The 16,440-nt window shown below is 48.3% G+C and overlaps 1 protein-coding gene across 1 annotated transcript; it reads right to left on the reverse strand.

Moving 5' to 3' along the window:
• Positions 1-359: 359 nt before the first annotated feature.
• On the reverse strand, positions 360-9,875 carry RPL38 (ribosomal protein L38). The gene is made up of 5 exons (XM_084646771.1): positions 9,773-9,875; positions 9,522-9,548; positions 9,097-9,157; positions 6,280-6,402; positions 360-438 (listed from the first exon to the last, which is right to left on the reverse strand). Exons 2-5 carry the CDS (start codon positions 9,522-9,524, stop codon positions 413-415), a joined length of 213 nt encoding a protein of 70 aa, XP_084502897.1. The 5' UTR covers positions 9,525-9,548; positions 9,773-9,875; the 3' UTR covers positions 360-412.
• Between the last annotated feature and the right edge of the window lie 6,565 nt (positions 9,876-16,440).

Genomic DNA, 16,440 nt, shown 5'->3' on the forward strand with positions numbered 1-16,440 from the left:
GCCGGCTGCGCTGGGCGAAAGAGACCCAGCACGTTCGGACGCGGGTGATAAATGAAAAGCAGACCATATGGCAGCTGATGATAACTTCATCTGAACAGACTGAGGGGCCAACCCAGCACGTGACCCACGTATCTCTGGCCAGCAAGCCCTGGGCTACCACCTCTTTCAGTGGAGTACAGGTGGTACAGGCGCGGCTCCTGCAGCTACTCCAAACTGCCGGCTGGGGTAGCACGAGGACCCTGGCCATGCTCAGCTGGGATAGAGCCTGCCCGTTTGATGACATTCCTTCTGGAGCAGTTACATAAGCAGCAGTAGGTTGGTCAAGTCATCCTTCAGAAAAGAGAAGCCAGACACGCAAGAGCAGTTCCCTCTTTTATTATCTCACACCTGAAAAGCTCTGAGCACGACTGGTTCATTTCAGCTCCTTCACAGCCAAACCTGAAGAGAAGGAGGGGAAAAAGAAAGGTTGAGTAGCTAAAGAGAGATCGATCACACTCATCATTTCTGCTTGCCTGGCTGTGAAACGCTGTAACAGGTGCACTGCATCCTGGAGACAAGCTGCTGAAAGGACTGTGGTCCCCAATGACAGGTCAGGAGTGGATTTCTCTGAAGCCTAAAGCCTCCAGACTTGAGACCTCACTCCCATAGCTTTCAAAGCAAGAGCAGTTGCTCAGATGCTGCAAGGCTAGGGCCAGATATTCTGTTTCAGAATTAATACTGGGAGAGAGTCCATGATTTTCATACAGTCGGCGGGGCAGCAAACCCCATTGCTGCCCCAAGGGAGGGCACTTAGCCCCCACACCTGGAATTCAGCACCAAAAAGCCACTTGAATTGGGCTGACACATCAAGAATGGTTTTGCTGATCTCAAACTCTATGGGATGGGCAGGGATGGTGTCCTTAACCTCTCTTTGCCAGAAGCTGGGAATGGGCGATAGGGAATCGTCAAGTAGTCCATCCCCTATTCTGCTCATTCCCTCTGGGGCACCTGGTATTGGCCACTGTTGGAAGACAGGATACTGGGCTAGATGGACCTTTGGTCTGACCCAGTATGGCCGTTCTTATGGCAACACCAGAACCTCTCCTAGTAGCAGATGGCTGTGGCAAGAGGGAATTATCTCCTTCCCCACTTACAGTCCCTCCATCATTCCCTTCAGGGCAGGACTTGCAGTTCACACTCTGCCCATGAGTGCATGTGACACCAGGGGCTCCCGGAGGAGCACTGCCAGACAATCAGAGTCCTTTGGGTGTTATCGGATCTCTATTGCTGGCGCCTCAACCACCTCTCTGCTTGTTGGTCCATGTTACCCCATATGCATAGTCTCATTCACCCTTTTAATTGAAGGCCATTACTTTCTGCGGTGACCCCTGTTGTCAGCCTCCTAAGCGTCTCCCATATTTTAGCAGCTCTCTTCAAAAAGCGTCACTTTCATTACGTTAACACATGAAACCAGTGACTGCAGGGCTGGACACTTCTCCGACACTGGACTCCGGCAAAGCACAAAGCGAACTACCAGGAATAGGGGATACACAGCCAGAAGCAACAAGCCCCTAAGACAATGGGACATGCACAGCATTCAAGTGATACTAAGTGAACCAAAATTAGACAGACAGGGCAACCCCGCCCACAGTAGTTCTCCCTATGAGGTGACGTTTAAGGCATAAGGCACCCCTCCAAAAAAAAAAAAGGGCCATATATTTGGAGTTGAATGCCCCCACCCTACACTCACCCATGCAGTATGTCATTTGAAGCTTCTTTAATGTATGTGCAGATGAGGTGTGATGTGAGGCTATCAAGTGGGGCCATATCCCTGTAGGCACAGTGAAACCGTGGTACCGAAAATGAGGACGTATCATAGAATATCAGGGTCGGAAGGGACCTCAGGAGGTCATCTAGTCCAACCCCCTGCTCAAAACAGGGCCGATCCCCAATTAAATCATCCCAGCCAGGGCTTTGTCAAGCCTGACCTTAAAAACTTCTAAGGAAGGAGATTCCACCACCTCCCTAGGTAACGCATTCCAGTGTTTCACCACCCTCCTAGTGAAAAAGTTTTTCCTAATATCCAACCTAAATCTCTCCCACTGCAACTTGAGACCATTACTCCTCGTTCTGTCATCTGCTACCACTGAGAACAGTCTAGAGCCATCCTCTTTGGAGCCCCCTTTCAGGTAGTTGAAAGCAGCGATCAAATCCCCCCTCATTCTTCTCTTCCGTAGACTAAACATCCCCAGTTCCCTCAGCCTCTCCTCATAACTCGTGTTCTAGTCCTCTAATAATTTTTGTTGATCCTCCTTTGCTGTTCCAGAAACACTGCAGTGACTATAGGTTTTACTGTTTAAGTTACACACCGTAATGTAGTGTTTCCCAGATAAAGATGGTCATTGGTTCTGCAAGGGCAATTTTCCCCCTACAAATAATGCTGTTTGGCACGTGACAAAAAATGGCAACTATCAACATTTTGCCATGTATTACCATGAATTGGTTTCATATCGCAGACTCTCAATTGTCCAAGTACCCCACAAGTGACTGTAATAGTCGGATATTTTCACTTAGAATTTGCTGACCAGATCAGCCTTACATTGAAGGTTGTGCAGCAGTAGCAGCTGACTGCATATGTCCATAGTTTGTCTGGCAGAGTGGATAGATACAATGTACATGAATTCCTAATGTCATGCTGCTCCATTTGTAAGCTTTTGCACATACAACGTAGCGTCTAGTCTGGAATGCCTATGCATGTAGTCCTAGCCTTTGAAATAGTCGAGAACAGTAGTTCTCAACCCAATTAGCATACAGTTGCAACCCAGATGCATGCTAAAGGCTGGCGGGCCCCACGCGGCCTGGGTCTGGGCTGCTGCACAGCTGCCCTGCCACCTGGCTCTCCACCCAGGGCTCTGCTCCTGGCCCCACTCTGTGGAGGGGGTCCCTGGGCAGGAAGTGCTGGGGATGGGGGGGAAGAGAGAGAGAGAGAGAAGCGACACTGTGGTTCTCAACCTGAGGCCCAGGTAACACGCTGTCAGCTGCATATGCAGCCCACAGTGATAAACAGGTTGAGAATCACTGATCTAGGAACTAGCTTTTTAATTCAGTGACACTTATGCACAGGTTAGCATTAGTGTTAGAGGTAACATTCAAATTATGAATATGCAAAAGCTATGAGAGAAAGAAATGGCCTAAGAACTAGTAATGAAGTCCACAAACAAGTCCTTGCCCCTGCACTGAAGAAGGATAAAGATCATGTTACAGCTCTTACTAACCACTGTCAGTAACAATGACAAATTCATTTGACCCTGAATCACATCCAGACATGCTTAACAACATATCTACTTGTACATCGGATGTTGCATCAGACAAGAGTCTACTGAAAACAAAAGATGTAGGTGAAGAACAAAAGGAGAGGTTTGAGAGAGGTGCACTTGATTTCTGATGGGATCTGTACCTTCTTTAGTCCAGCCAAGAAATCAGACATTTAGTCTAGAAAGGGAGGGACAGTCATTACAGCTGTCAGTCCACAAATTGCTTTCCACAGAGCCCTGTCCTTAGAAAATGAAGGGATGATGTTTCAATGGCAACTGTTCTTAGTTGCCCAGTAGGACCTGTGCCTATGTCCTCTTCCACACTGATGGAACAATGAGAACTGACAAAGCTGAATTAGGGCATCAAGCTGAAAGAATCCATGAGTTAAGAGCATGCAACAAAGAAACCACAGTGTACATCAGAGATGCTGTGGCTGTCACACAAATCATGGCTACAGAAAATTACAGACATTCAATGAATTGGCTGCTCAGTACCTGAGGCAGGCGCTAAAAGGATTTGACAAAATTAATTCTATAATCAAAGTTTTTGACAGATATAACAACAGTAACTCTGTGAAAACTGCAGAAAAACAGTGCCAGACAGGACATAAGGTTGGATGCAAGAGTTACCAGAGGATGGGTGGACACCCTGCACCTCCATGGAAAAAGTTTAGAAACGTGGCAGGCAACAAGCAGGCACTTGGTAAAATTCCTCTGTGAATATGCAGCTGAGCGCGCAGGAGCAAACCCGCTCCCTCTTGCTGGAAGCTTTTCCAATAGTGAAGCAGTGAAGTCCATCACCCGCAGAGGGCTAAAGAAGCCTAAGGCTTGTACAGTATTCACAAGGAAGCTTCTGCATTATGTACGTGCCAATATGACGTGTGTGTCTCGGTGTCAAAGGAGCCGTAGTAATTAGGTCCCCGATTCAGATATTTTGGTCCTTGCTGTTCGCTAATTTCCAAAAATGGAACACACAGATAACATGTGGAGTGAAACAGTCACTGTTACCAGCACAACTGACTAGCATTACCTCATCCCTGTGCATGCAACTTTTCCACACACTCACTCCTGACTTCTGCAGTACACACATTAACAGGATGTGACCCTGAGTCATCCATATTTTGTATTAGGGGAAAAAAAAAAATCTGTTTAACATTGTCAAAGCAGACGGAGCTTACTGCTTCAGAGACCTTGCCAAACTGGGAGAGAGATGGACAAGGTGCAATTTCTGCAGCAAAGAAGTTGGTAGCAGTGCATGACCAGAGCAAGAAAGAAAGAGAGACCCACAAAGACCTCAGTTGCTTGTGCCTCAAACTAGCCATCAAAAAGGCAAGTGTCACTGGCCAAACTCCCACCATGTCAGTAGTTTTGAAGAGCACGTCAGGACACGCTCTTGGCAAACAAAGATTTGGATGCCTGTGCACAGATATTGGATCACCCCTGCAACATGGATGGAAAAAGTGTGGATGAACTATTTCCTGTATGCTTCAAGGCCCCAGTGACATCTGATCTTCAGCAAGATCTTATTTGTGCCTAAACCAATAACAGTTGCCAGACAATCAACTCTGTTGCAGTCAGGACAATTTTCCCTGCACACACTGTTGTAACCTACACACTCGACAGAGATCACGATGATGAATGAGATGATGTTGACTAGAAATGTCACCAGTGCTATTACATTTCAATATTACCTGTATCAAATTTTACCATTTAGATTGTTGTTGTAACACTTTGAAGTATTTGCATTGGTTTCTGTTAGTTTAATGACTATTATTTCAAGACATAAATTTGAGTTTCTTTGACCCCAAAGTTGTCATTTAAACATATTGATGGTGTCATCATTTATCCGTTTCTATGGTAACGGCAGCACTTGACAGTAGGCTCAATAAGCTCTCAAATGATGCATGGGATGTGCGTAGGTGTAGAGCAGAGGCAGGCAGACTTCTTCGCCTGAGGGCCACATCGGGTTTCCAAAATTGTATGGAGGGCCGGTTAGGGGAGGCTGTGTCTCCCAAAACAGCCAGGTGTGGCCCAGCCCCCGCCTCCTTTCTGACCCCCCTGCTGGCCCCATCCAACCCCCCGTTCCCTGTCCCCCCCCCCCCGGGATTCCTGTCCCATCACCACCCCCTGCTTCCTGACCACCCGCGGACCCCCCACCCCTGACTGCCCCGTCACCCCATCCAACCCCCCCCGCTCATTCCTGACTGCCCCCCCCAGACCCTTGCCCCATCCAACCCCCCTGTTCCCCGCCCTCTGACCACTCCGACCCCTATCCATACCCCCTGAACTCCCCTGCTCTCTATCCAACCTCTCCTGCCCCCTGCCTGGAGCACCAGCTGCCCAGAGCACTTGGTCAGGCTGCGGCTCTGCAACTGCGCTGCCTGGCCGCCCAGAGTGTTGCTCCAGTGGCAGAGCGAGGCTGCGGGGGAGGGGGAACAGCAGGGGAGGGACCGGGGACTAGCCTCCCAGGCCAGGAGCTCAGGGGCCAGGCAGGAGAGTCCCATGCGCCGGATGTGGCCCGTGGGCCATAGTTTGCCCACCTCTTGGGTAGAGGGTACAGTAAGTTGACCAAATCAGTGTATCTGCTGCTCCCCTATTTCATGTACTGTAGAATACTGTGAATACCCACAGCTTACAGATCCGATCAAGCTGAGGGAATGAACAGCGAGCCAGAACGAGGGTCTGTGCTCCATAATGTAGCACTACCCTTCATCAAACGTGTGTGTATTCTTTGGCAGCTCTTGTATGCGCAGAAAGAGCCATTTCACACATCCCCTGCTCAGCCTAGCAGTGTGAGGCTCTCAAAAGTAGAGCAAACAAAGGGGGTCCCAAAGCCTTCACTTTCCTGTTCCACTTCACGTCACAATGAAAGAGGGGCGCCAGTTCACTGGTAACTCTAGATAACACAAGAGGCTGGTTATAAGTACTTTGAGATCTGAAAAAATGCTATATAAAATACAGGACACCCTCCCCCACAGTCAGTTACCTGGTGGCAGGGACTGCTTCAATTTCTCAGCCTTCTCCTTGTCTGTGATGACCAGAGTGTAGAGATACCGGCTGCAACGCACCTTAAATTTCACATTGTCTTTGTTCTTCTTGATCTTGACAGCTGCAGTAGAAAGAAGCTGGAGTTAGCACATCATTAGTGCCTTGCGCACACAATAACTTTTGCAAGCCACTCCAGCCAGCCAAGGAAAGTCTCAGGAACCCAGTGAAAAAAGTAGCCCTCCCACTACAAGGCCTTGCACACCAGTTATTCTGCCTCAAATGTTTAAGAGCAGAGCAGAATTCAAGACTATCTAACCCTGGCCACCCTACTGCCATCACAAAGGGGCACAGTGAAAATCCAGCTCAAAAACCTCATCAGTTTGTTAGTGTCAGCTGCAGCTGAAGTGTTTTCACTGGATTTAACTCACTCCAGCCAGTAAAGAGGATAGACCACATGAGGATTTCACAAAGCAAACAGCTGTATATTTCAGGCTATTGTCCCCCAACACACACACACACAAAACTTAATGAACTGAAATTTATAGTGCCACAAATTCCAACAGAGTGAGACAGTTTAAGTGTTATAAGGTTGTATTTACCATTATGATCTTTTTGCACATAAACAACATTTCAAGTTCCACCACCATGTTTTTACATACAATTCAAGTTATCCAAGGCTGCAGAAGATGCTTTAAATCCAGTTTTTCATCTTTGTCTTTAAAACCAATTTAACTAGACAGTTCCTTCAAACATATGAAACTGTGCTTCTTAGCCTCCCTTCTTGAAGCAGAGTATGAAAAAGCCCCAAGAGTTCTGCATTACAGAAGCTAATCGGAGGTTTACCGAACCCAGAACTGGTTGAAATGCTTTTTAAAAATGACACTATCAGCCATAATAATGTTTCAAGTACTACACCATGCCCTCACCTCTTGCTCACATAATGGGTTTTACAAAGCCCATTTTCAAGTATTTTTCCTCTTTGTTGCAGTGCAAGACCCACACAAAGAATGGAACAGTGTAAATGGGGCTCTCAAACTAGGTCGTGACATTATGTGGGGCTTGCGAGCAGTCAGCCCAACCCTAAAACCTGCTTTGCATCCAGCATTTATAATTGTGTGAAAGTGTTTTTAATTTATAAGGGGGGTTGCACTCAGAGGCTTGCAGTGTGAAAGGGGTCACCAATACAAAGGTTTGAGAACCACTGGGAAACCACACACGAAGTACTGTCAAATGCTAAAAGCAAACCGAAGAGACATTTCTCATTTTGCAATTAGTCATCTTAGGTGCCACCTGAAACAATAGCAGGTACGACAATTACAGGCAAAAGAGTGAGTTAATGGTGCCTCTTTCAAAAGAATATGAAAAGCTTTTGATATTAAATATGTGGCTGAAAGGCTAGACTGAAACTGACAAGACACAGGATCATACCATAGTTGCAAATAGTTTCCAACATCACTTATTTGCCAAAACCCAAGTGCAAGGTTGTGTGTCCCTGTTCACCACATTCCCATGAAGGGAAGGAGCCGCACTCCTTACACTACTTGAGGTGCCCCAATAGCATCAATTCTTGCAGGAGAAATGTAGTCCTGAACTTGGGTCATGACAAAACAAACACAAACGCAGTTTATAAGAAAAAACAAACTAACATTGGTATAACCACAGTCAGACTCTCTATTTAACAGGCATTGCAATTAGCCTCTACTTGCTTTATTTAAGCTCAGATGCTGCTATATTTATTTAGTGATTGCCACTTCCTGGATGATTATTTTTGTAGCATTCAACACAAGGTATGAGAAAACTATTGTAATCCCAGAATTTGCTCCGCTCCCCATCTTACACCATTTAATCAAGGTCACCATGTTAAGTACCAATCCAATGAGAAACCACTACTTTTAGACAGAGCTCCACAGGGCAGGAAGTGCACCTCTACTTAATACACATACTAACACTACTATATATTAATCTTAAACAATTGAATAAGTCACTAACACATTCATTTGTGTTGGGAAGAACAGCCCCCACTCTTGTTACAGACGGAAGTGTGTGGATCTAGAGCAGAGTCAGGTTTATGTCCCCTGCTAGGGACAGGATTTACCCATTAGTAGCAGACATGACAAGATTTTGTCAGTTATTTTTAGTGAAAGTCACAGACGGGTTGCGGGTAATAAACAAAAATTCACAGAAGCCCCTGACCTGCCCCTGACTTTTACTAAAAAATACTTGGGGGTGGGGGTGAGAGAGAGCATGCCCACCGCTGTTCCGGAGGTAGGGGCTGACCCTTGCTGAAGCCCAAGGAGACCGGACACCTGCCAGCTGCTCCAGCATCCCAGGGGGCTGACACCTGCTCCAGCTGTGCCCCAGAAGTAGTCCCAGAGGTGCTGGAAAGTCACCGAATCCAGGACAGAATAGTAGCCTTAAAGATGGTGAACAGGATCTACACTGAGCAGTCATTCATGGTCAGTCCTGTGTCAACTAACTTAGACTCTATACAGTTGCCCTTGGACAGGAAGTTGTAGCATGTGGGCAAGCCCCTGACCAATCGTCTAACGTGTACTCATCGGCTCCAGGAATTTAAGTCCCAACATCGCTCCCTAACAACCACGTGGCCATAGCTAAACATATAAGTAAGCAGACATGCTGTGGGGCCCACGCACTCTGTCTGCACTAGGGTAAAAAGATTCCCTCCCTTCAGCTTCTACGGAGGAAAGCCCTCTTTAGCACTTCAACAGGAGATGATTTTTTAGAAGACAGACGGAAGCCAAGCAGGCCCCATGCAGGGCTTCAACCCAGCCCCAGGGCAACTAGTACTACTCACATTTGGCATCCTTTCTCCTGGCTGTAAGCAGGAAGTCTTTGATCTCTTCGATTTTGCGAGGCTGGAAATACGTACATAAAAAAAAAAAAATTTAAATGATTATTATGAAGACTCCCTATCTGGAACGCCCCTCAGCTTGGCGAGCTGCGGGAGGCATGTGTCCCCGAACCAGCCAGCCCTAGGCCGCTCAGCTGCCCGGCAGCGGGCTCGCACCAGGGAAATGCTCCGCCAGCCCCTCGCACCCGTGCCCACCCTCCGGGGCACTGGGGGAGCGGGGCGTGAGCCCAGGTCCCCAGAGCAGACGGGGAGAGACTCCCCGCAGGGCCGGCCCGCCCTCGCCACGCCGCAGGGTCCCCCCAGGGCCCGGCCCGCCGCCCCGTCCCACCCGAGACCCAGGCGCCCATCACCCCCACGTGCTGGCTCACCATGGCGACCGGCCGGGCTGCGGGGACCTGCGGGAGAGAAAATCCAAGATGGCGTCAGCGCGGGGGTGGGGGGGGGTGAGAAGCCCCAAGCTCGCCCCTCCTCGCCCCCGCCCCGCCCCGCCCCGCCAACCGGCCCGCCCGCCTGGCCCCGCACCCGCTCCCCCGTGTCCCTCATCCCCTCCTCGGGACCCCCGCACCCGGCCCCGCCGAGGATGCCGGCGGATCCAGCTGCGCACCCCCCGGCCACTCACTCAGACAGCCACAGACGCGGCGGTGAAAAGGAACAAGTACTTCCGCATCCGGGCACTTAAACCAGACCCAGGCGGCTACTGGTGCCGAGAGCAGGCAAAAGGCGCCGGGGGGCGCTCACAGCAACACAAGTGAGGAGGGCTGGCTAGCCGGAGACGTGCTGGTTTATTTGGGACCCTAGGTTTAGACAGGGGTTACAGTGTGTGGTTGTGAGGGGGGGTGTTGGTGTCGTGTTTGCTATTGTCTTCATTGATATGAATAGCTAAGGATAGTGCTGTCGATTTTTATTACAATTATACGAATTGTATTAAGATTTTAATTAATGATAAACAATTAATTCACAACTCACGGTTGGGGTGTGTGTGTTCCTTATAATATTTCCTTTGCCGGTTAGTCCGGATCTACTAATATTGCATTACTCCCAGCTGGGGGTCATTGTAGACACGACCACGTTCTTGTTAATGTAGAGTTGAATGCCATCCATTGCAGTTTCTTGGCTGACTGTTACAACCTCTCTTTGCTTAGTGCTGTGATCTGGGTCTTCCAGCATGTTACCGACTGTTATAAAGAGCATGGGGATCAGTTGTTTTCCATGTCCACTGACGGTAGGAGAAGAAGCAGTGGACTTAATCTGCAACAAGGCAGATTTATGTTAGATGTTAGGAAAAACTTTCTAACTCTAAGGGTAGTTAGGCTCTGGAATAGGCTCCCCAAGAGAGCTGTTGGAGTCCCCATCATTGGAAGCATTTAAAAACAAGTTGGACAAACACCTGTCAGGGATGATCTAGATGTTCTTGGTCCTGCCGCAGCTCCGAGGACTGGACTTGATGACTTCTCGAAGTCCCTTCCAGCCCTATGTTTCTATGATACAAGAGGAGAGAGTATGCTTTTTTGTGGTTAAGGCAACCACAAAATGAGACTGGGTTCTGTTCTCAGTTTAACTCCAATTTTGCTGTGTGATTTTGGACACGTCAAATCCCCCTGTGTTGTGCCTCAGTTTCCCCATCTGTAAAATGGGGGTAATGACACCTACTTTATATGGTGGCTGTGAGGCTCAGTTCACTAATCTGAAGGCATCAGAGGGAAGCTGCTAGAGAAGAAGAAAGCAGGGTGTGGTTAGGGCTATCATTATTTATCAGGTTAATTATGGCAGTGCCTGGGGGCCACCTAAGAATGGGGTGCCATTGTGCTAGGCACTGGACAGACAGAATCAGAGACAGTCCCTGCTCCAAAGAGCTTACAATTTGAATAGAGCAAAGGGGCAGGGAAAAGTTTAGAACACAGAAGTGGAGCCCATCTGGGTTTGTACAGTGCCTAGCGCAATGGGGGCCTGGTCCATGACTGCCACTCCTGGGTGCTGCTGCAATACAGATTATAGGACCGAGCTGGTGGCAAATTAGGTCTGCAATTTTTACGATGGTGGTGCCATTGTCTCCTTTTGGCTTCTAAGGCAGAGAACCACCAGAGTTTTCAAAACAGAAAAATATTTCAGGCCTCCTTTATCCGTTAGGATGGGCACAAGCCTAGTTCCCTCCCCACAGTGTGTCCCTCCCCCAAGCTGTCCTGTTCAGGGCCCCCTTCAAAGAGCTGCATGTCAGAGCTAGGGATGTAATGGAACAGTTCATCCACGGGAGGGAGCTTTAGCAACGCTTTAGCACCCTTGCACAAAGTCAATGTAAAGAGCAAAGCAGCCTGGTCCCAGGTATTGCATTGGGTGATGACCCTGGGAAAGGTTAGCCCTCCCCAACAGCCACGGCTCAGTGTGGCTTGCTTTGTCCCGAACAGTAATCAGGTTCCTTCTACGTGGCATCCTCAATCCATCGGTCGTGCTGCTGCCATCCAAAGAGCAGCCGTGGACTGGGGCATACCAGGCCTTGGAGAGAAACTGGATCATTTGCTAAGGACTAAGAAAATGTTGGGTTTAGTGCTTTGCTGGGAGTTTAGGGGAATGGGGCGGTAACAAGCCAACAGGGCCAGGGGGCTGCTTGACCCACACAGCAGGTGCCTGGCTGTGAAAGTGACATCCTCCAACAAGGGGATTGCATCAGGAATTTCTCCTAGGTGTGAGTTTCTCTATAAGCACCCTTGCCCTGATTCCGCTCGCTGGGATTTAGAAATGCTAGGAGCCCAGGTCCTGGGCGGACGCATGTCCAGCTGGCTGTGAGGGGAATGGTGAGGGACAAGGGGAAGGAACAGACACTTCACTGACAGTGTCCCGATGTCTGTGGGGCTGCGTTGTTGAAAAGCTGCTTCTGCACTCCTCTATGGGATGCATTACTGAGACCAGCCCTCCCAGGATGGGCAGATTCAGCCGCCACCAGCAAATGAGTCATGAATAAGTAGGACTTCAGGGGGTTTGGAGGGGTATGTATCCAAAATATATGTCCAGAGGCTTCACCCACTGTTCTTTTCCCTTCCGGCTGTACCTGTATTTCTTCGAATGCACCTGGAGAGACCCAGTAACCTGCTCCCTCCAAACCCCCAATCTCCCCTCCCCCTGATCACTATGGGAAGGGGAGGGTGACTTTGCTAATACTTCAGTTTTGCATCAGTTTCCATCCTTTGATCTTAAAGCACTTCACAAAAAAAGGCAAGTCTCATCTCCCCGCAGATTTCAGGTGAGGAAACTGAGGCCCACAGAGCAGGTCAGTGCCGGGAATAGAAACACATGGGGCTCTGAAACCGCAGCTCGTCTGTCAGACAACTGAACCAGCCTGGAACAAGTGAGGGGAGAAGGCTGAAAGCTCAGGCTTTGCTGGCATGATTTCTCCTCTCCGCTCCCAGCCAGCCCTAGGAAGGAGAGAGACAGGCTTGTATTTATCATGAAACACACACACCTCTGTGTGTGTGTGTGGGGTCATGCTGCAAGTCTGGGCAGAAGGGTCAGGTGACTTAGGACACTGGTGGCATAGTTTCCCCCAGCCCTAGAGCACAAGCTCCCCCTCAAGACAGTGCCAAGACTCCCTGTGAGCTGCACGGGAGCAGGATCAGCCCCTTGGGCCAGGAAACTGGACCATGGTACGACAGAGACAGACCGGAACCAAGACACCAGCCAGGAACCGCTTTGAGGAACTTTGGACCCTGATCAGCATCTAGGCGTGAGCTTTGCTCTAGGCCTTCTCTACAGTCTGGGTGAAGCTCTGGAGCCAACTCCTGCCAGCAATCAATCAGTCCAACCTATCAGCTTTACAGAAGTTTGGATCTCGATCAGAACTTTTATCTCCACATCGGTTTTTCTACCATACCCATCACCAGAGCATCTGGGCTTTCCCCCTCTGGGCTCTTCCCTACAAATCCCAGTAAAATATCTACTGCTGGGACAGAAGATAAATTAAATGGACATTTCTACAGATCTAGCAAAATTATACTGGAGTGAAGGAGAATTCATCTTCACCTTAAGGGACAAAATTTTTTCCTATCTATCAAAATGTGCATGGGAGAAGGAACATTAGATCTACAGAAAGGGACAGACCCTTTCGACTAAGGGGCAGGGGGCCAGCCTATCTGCTTGTACATATCTTATGTTATGCAGCAGGAGAAAGGAAATCAATAGAGCTGTCAGGGCTTTAATGCATTCAGTATTGCAAACTCTGCAATCACCGGAATCACCAGATGGATGTTTCAAATTAAAAAAAAAAAAAAAAAGGAAGATAAACACCTGCCATGCCAAAGGGGAAGTGGGAACAGGAATAAGTATTGGGGAAAATTAAAGGCCATAAATCATTAGGACCTGCCCAAAGTCCAGGACGTGTTATTTATAGGACAGTCCCTTTAAATTAAAAAAAAATTGCATTAGCACCACAGGGTCACTGGCTGTTGCAGCTTGGACTTGAGCGTGGTCTGTCCCTGTAAGCGTAAAGCCCTGTTTCATGGCACCTGCTCGTAGCTGTAGCATGGTTGGGAAAAACCAGAGCTTGGGGGAGCTTTATAAACACTCCTAAGGGGTTCTAGCAGCCTGGGGAGCGTTAGAGCCTGCTGCCCCAAAACACAGGCTCCGAGAACTTGAGACACCAGGACGTTGCTGTGGGATATACCAATAGCAGGGCTTTTAGCCTCTTTGCAAACCAGACACTAGTGGGCAACTCTCATTCTACCAAGACAGAGGCCCCCTTGTTCTGGGTGCTGCATGGACTCCTAGCAAGAGAGTGCCCTTGCCCCAAACAGCTTACAGTCTAAATAGACAAGACAGACAAAGGGGAAACTGAGGTGCGGAGAGAGGGGACATGTGACTTACCTTATGTCCGTGGAAAGAGAACCCAGGTCTTAAGTCTCACTCCATTGTTCTGCACACTAGAGCACACTGCCTCCAAATAGACCCACTATCCACACTCCTCATGCACCCAGAAATGGATGCATCATTTCAGGGTCTTGAGGGGGATCATAAAACCCAGGGAGGATATTTTGAAAGTCAGGTTAAATGTGAACATAAGAACGGCCATACTGGGGTCAGACCAATGGTCCATCTAGTCCAGTATCTTGTCTCTGACAGTGGCCAATGCCAGATGCCCCAGAGGGAATGAACAGAACAGGGCAATTTCGGGTGATCCATCCCCTGTTGCCCATTCCCAGCTTCTGGCAGTCAGAGGTGTAGGGACACCCAAAGCACGGGGTTGCGTCCCTGACCATCCTGGATAATAGCCGCTGAGGGACCTGTCCTCCATGAACATGTCTAACTAGTTTTTTAACCCAGGTATGCTTCTGGCTTTCACACCATCCCCTGGCAATGAGTTCCACAGGTTGACTGAGGGTTGTGTGAAGCACTTCCTTATGTTTGTTTTAAACCTGCTGCCTATTAATTTCATTGGGTGGCCCCTGGTTTGTGTGTTATGTAAAGGGGGTAAATAACACTTCTATACTCACTTTCTCCACATCAGTCATGATTTTATAGATCTCTATCCTATCCTCCCTTAGTCAAGCTTTTTACTAAGTCTTTTTAATCTCTCCTCGTATGGAAGCTATTCTGTCCTCCTAATCACTTTTGTTGCCCTTCTCTGTACCCTTTCCCATATATCATTTTTGAGATGAGGCGACCAGAACTGCAGGCAGTATTCAAGGTGTGGGCGTACCATGGATATATAGTGGCATAATGATATTTTCTATGCCTTTCTTGATGATTCCCAACATTCTGTTCGCGTTTTTGACGGCCGCTGCACATTGAGCAGATGTTTTCAGATAATTATGCACAATGTCTCCAAGATCTCTTCCTTGAGTGGTAACAGCTAATTTAGACCCCCATCATTTTGTCTGTGTAGTTGAGATTATGTTTTCCAATGTGCATTACTTTGCATTTATCAATAGGGCCCTACCAAATTCATGGTCCATTTTAGTCATAGGATTTTTAAAATAGTAAATTTCATGATTTCGGATATTTAAATCTGACATTTCACCATGTTGTAACTGTGGGTCCTGACCCAAAAGGGAGGTTTTTTTGGGGGGGGGAGGCGTTTTGCAAGGTTATTGTAGGGGGATTCAGAGTAGCAGCCGTGTTAGTCTGTATCCGCAAAAAGAACAGGAGGACTTTTGTGGCACCTTAGAGACTAACCAATTTATCTGAGCATAAGCTTTCGTGGGCTAAGTTAAGGTGAGCTCACCTTAACTGATCACTCTCGTTATAGTGTGTATGATAACACTCATTGTTTCATATTCTCTGTGTATATATATATATATCTTCCTGCTGTATTTTCCACTGCATGCATCTGATGAAGTGGGTTTTAGCCCATGAAAGCTTCTGCTCAAATAAATGCTTTCATCTCTAAGGTGCCACAAGTCCTCCTGTTTTTTTTGGTAGGGGGATTGTGCTGCTGCCCTCATAGCTGGAACCTCAGCCAGCAGCTGCCACTCTGCCACTGGCAGGGCGCTCGCTGCCTTCAGAGCCAGCCGCGGCTCTCTGGCCACCCAGCTCTGAAAGCAGAGCAGAAGTAAGGGTGACAATGCTGCAATCCCCCTACAGTAACATTCTGACCCCCCCCACCATGACCCTCTTTTAGGTGAGGACCTCCAGTTTGAAAAACACTGGTCCCCTCCATGAATAACCTGTATAGTAGGTTAAAAGTCCACAAAAGACCAGATTTCACCGGAGAGACCAGATTTCACGGGCCGTGATGCATTTTTCACAGCCATGAATTTGGTAGGGCCCTATTTATTAACACTAAATTTCATCTGCCCTTTCGTTGCCCAGTCACCCAGTTTTGTGAGATCCTTTTGTAACTTTTTACAGTCAGCTTTGGATCTAAGTACCTTGAGTAATTTTGTATCATCTGCAAACTTTGTTATCTCACTGTTTACCCCTTTCTCCAGATCATTTATGAATACAGGAGGTCCCTGGAATACGTCTCCCCTTTATCCGTTGTTTCGTATATCCATCGCACATCAATAGGGCAACATGTTCTGATTCACATCAGTCCCAAGCCACATATCAGTCGTTTGCTGTACTGTAAGTTGCAAAGGACAGATATGCGGATCGGGACCAACGTGAATTGGAACACGTTGCCCTATTGATGAGCAACAGATATGTGACAGATATGCATAGCCATGGGTGGCCCGCAGCCCACTCACTTAATATCCAGATCCATCCCCGCAGTCCTGGTTCTGCTCCCGCTCCACCCAGCCGGTGTTCCAGCTGGGGAGCAGGGTCGGGGGGCGTGTCCAGCTCTGGTGCTTGTGCTGGGGA

Source organism: Lepidochelys olivacea (genome assembly GCF_965140295.1).
Source record: "Lepidochelys olivacea isolate rLepOli2 genome assembly, chromosome: 14".
NCBI lineage: Eukaryota > Metazoa > Chordata > Testudines > Cheloniidae > Lepidochelys > Lepidochelys olivacea.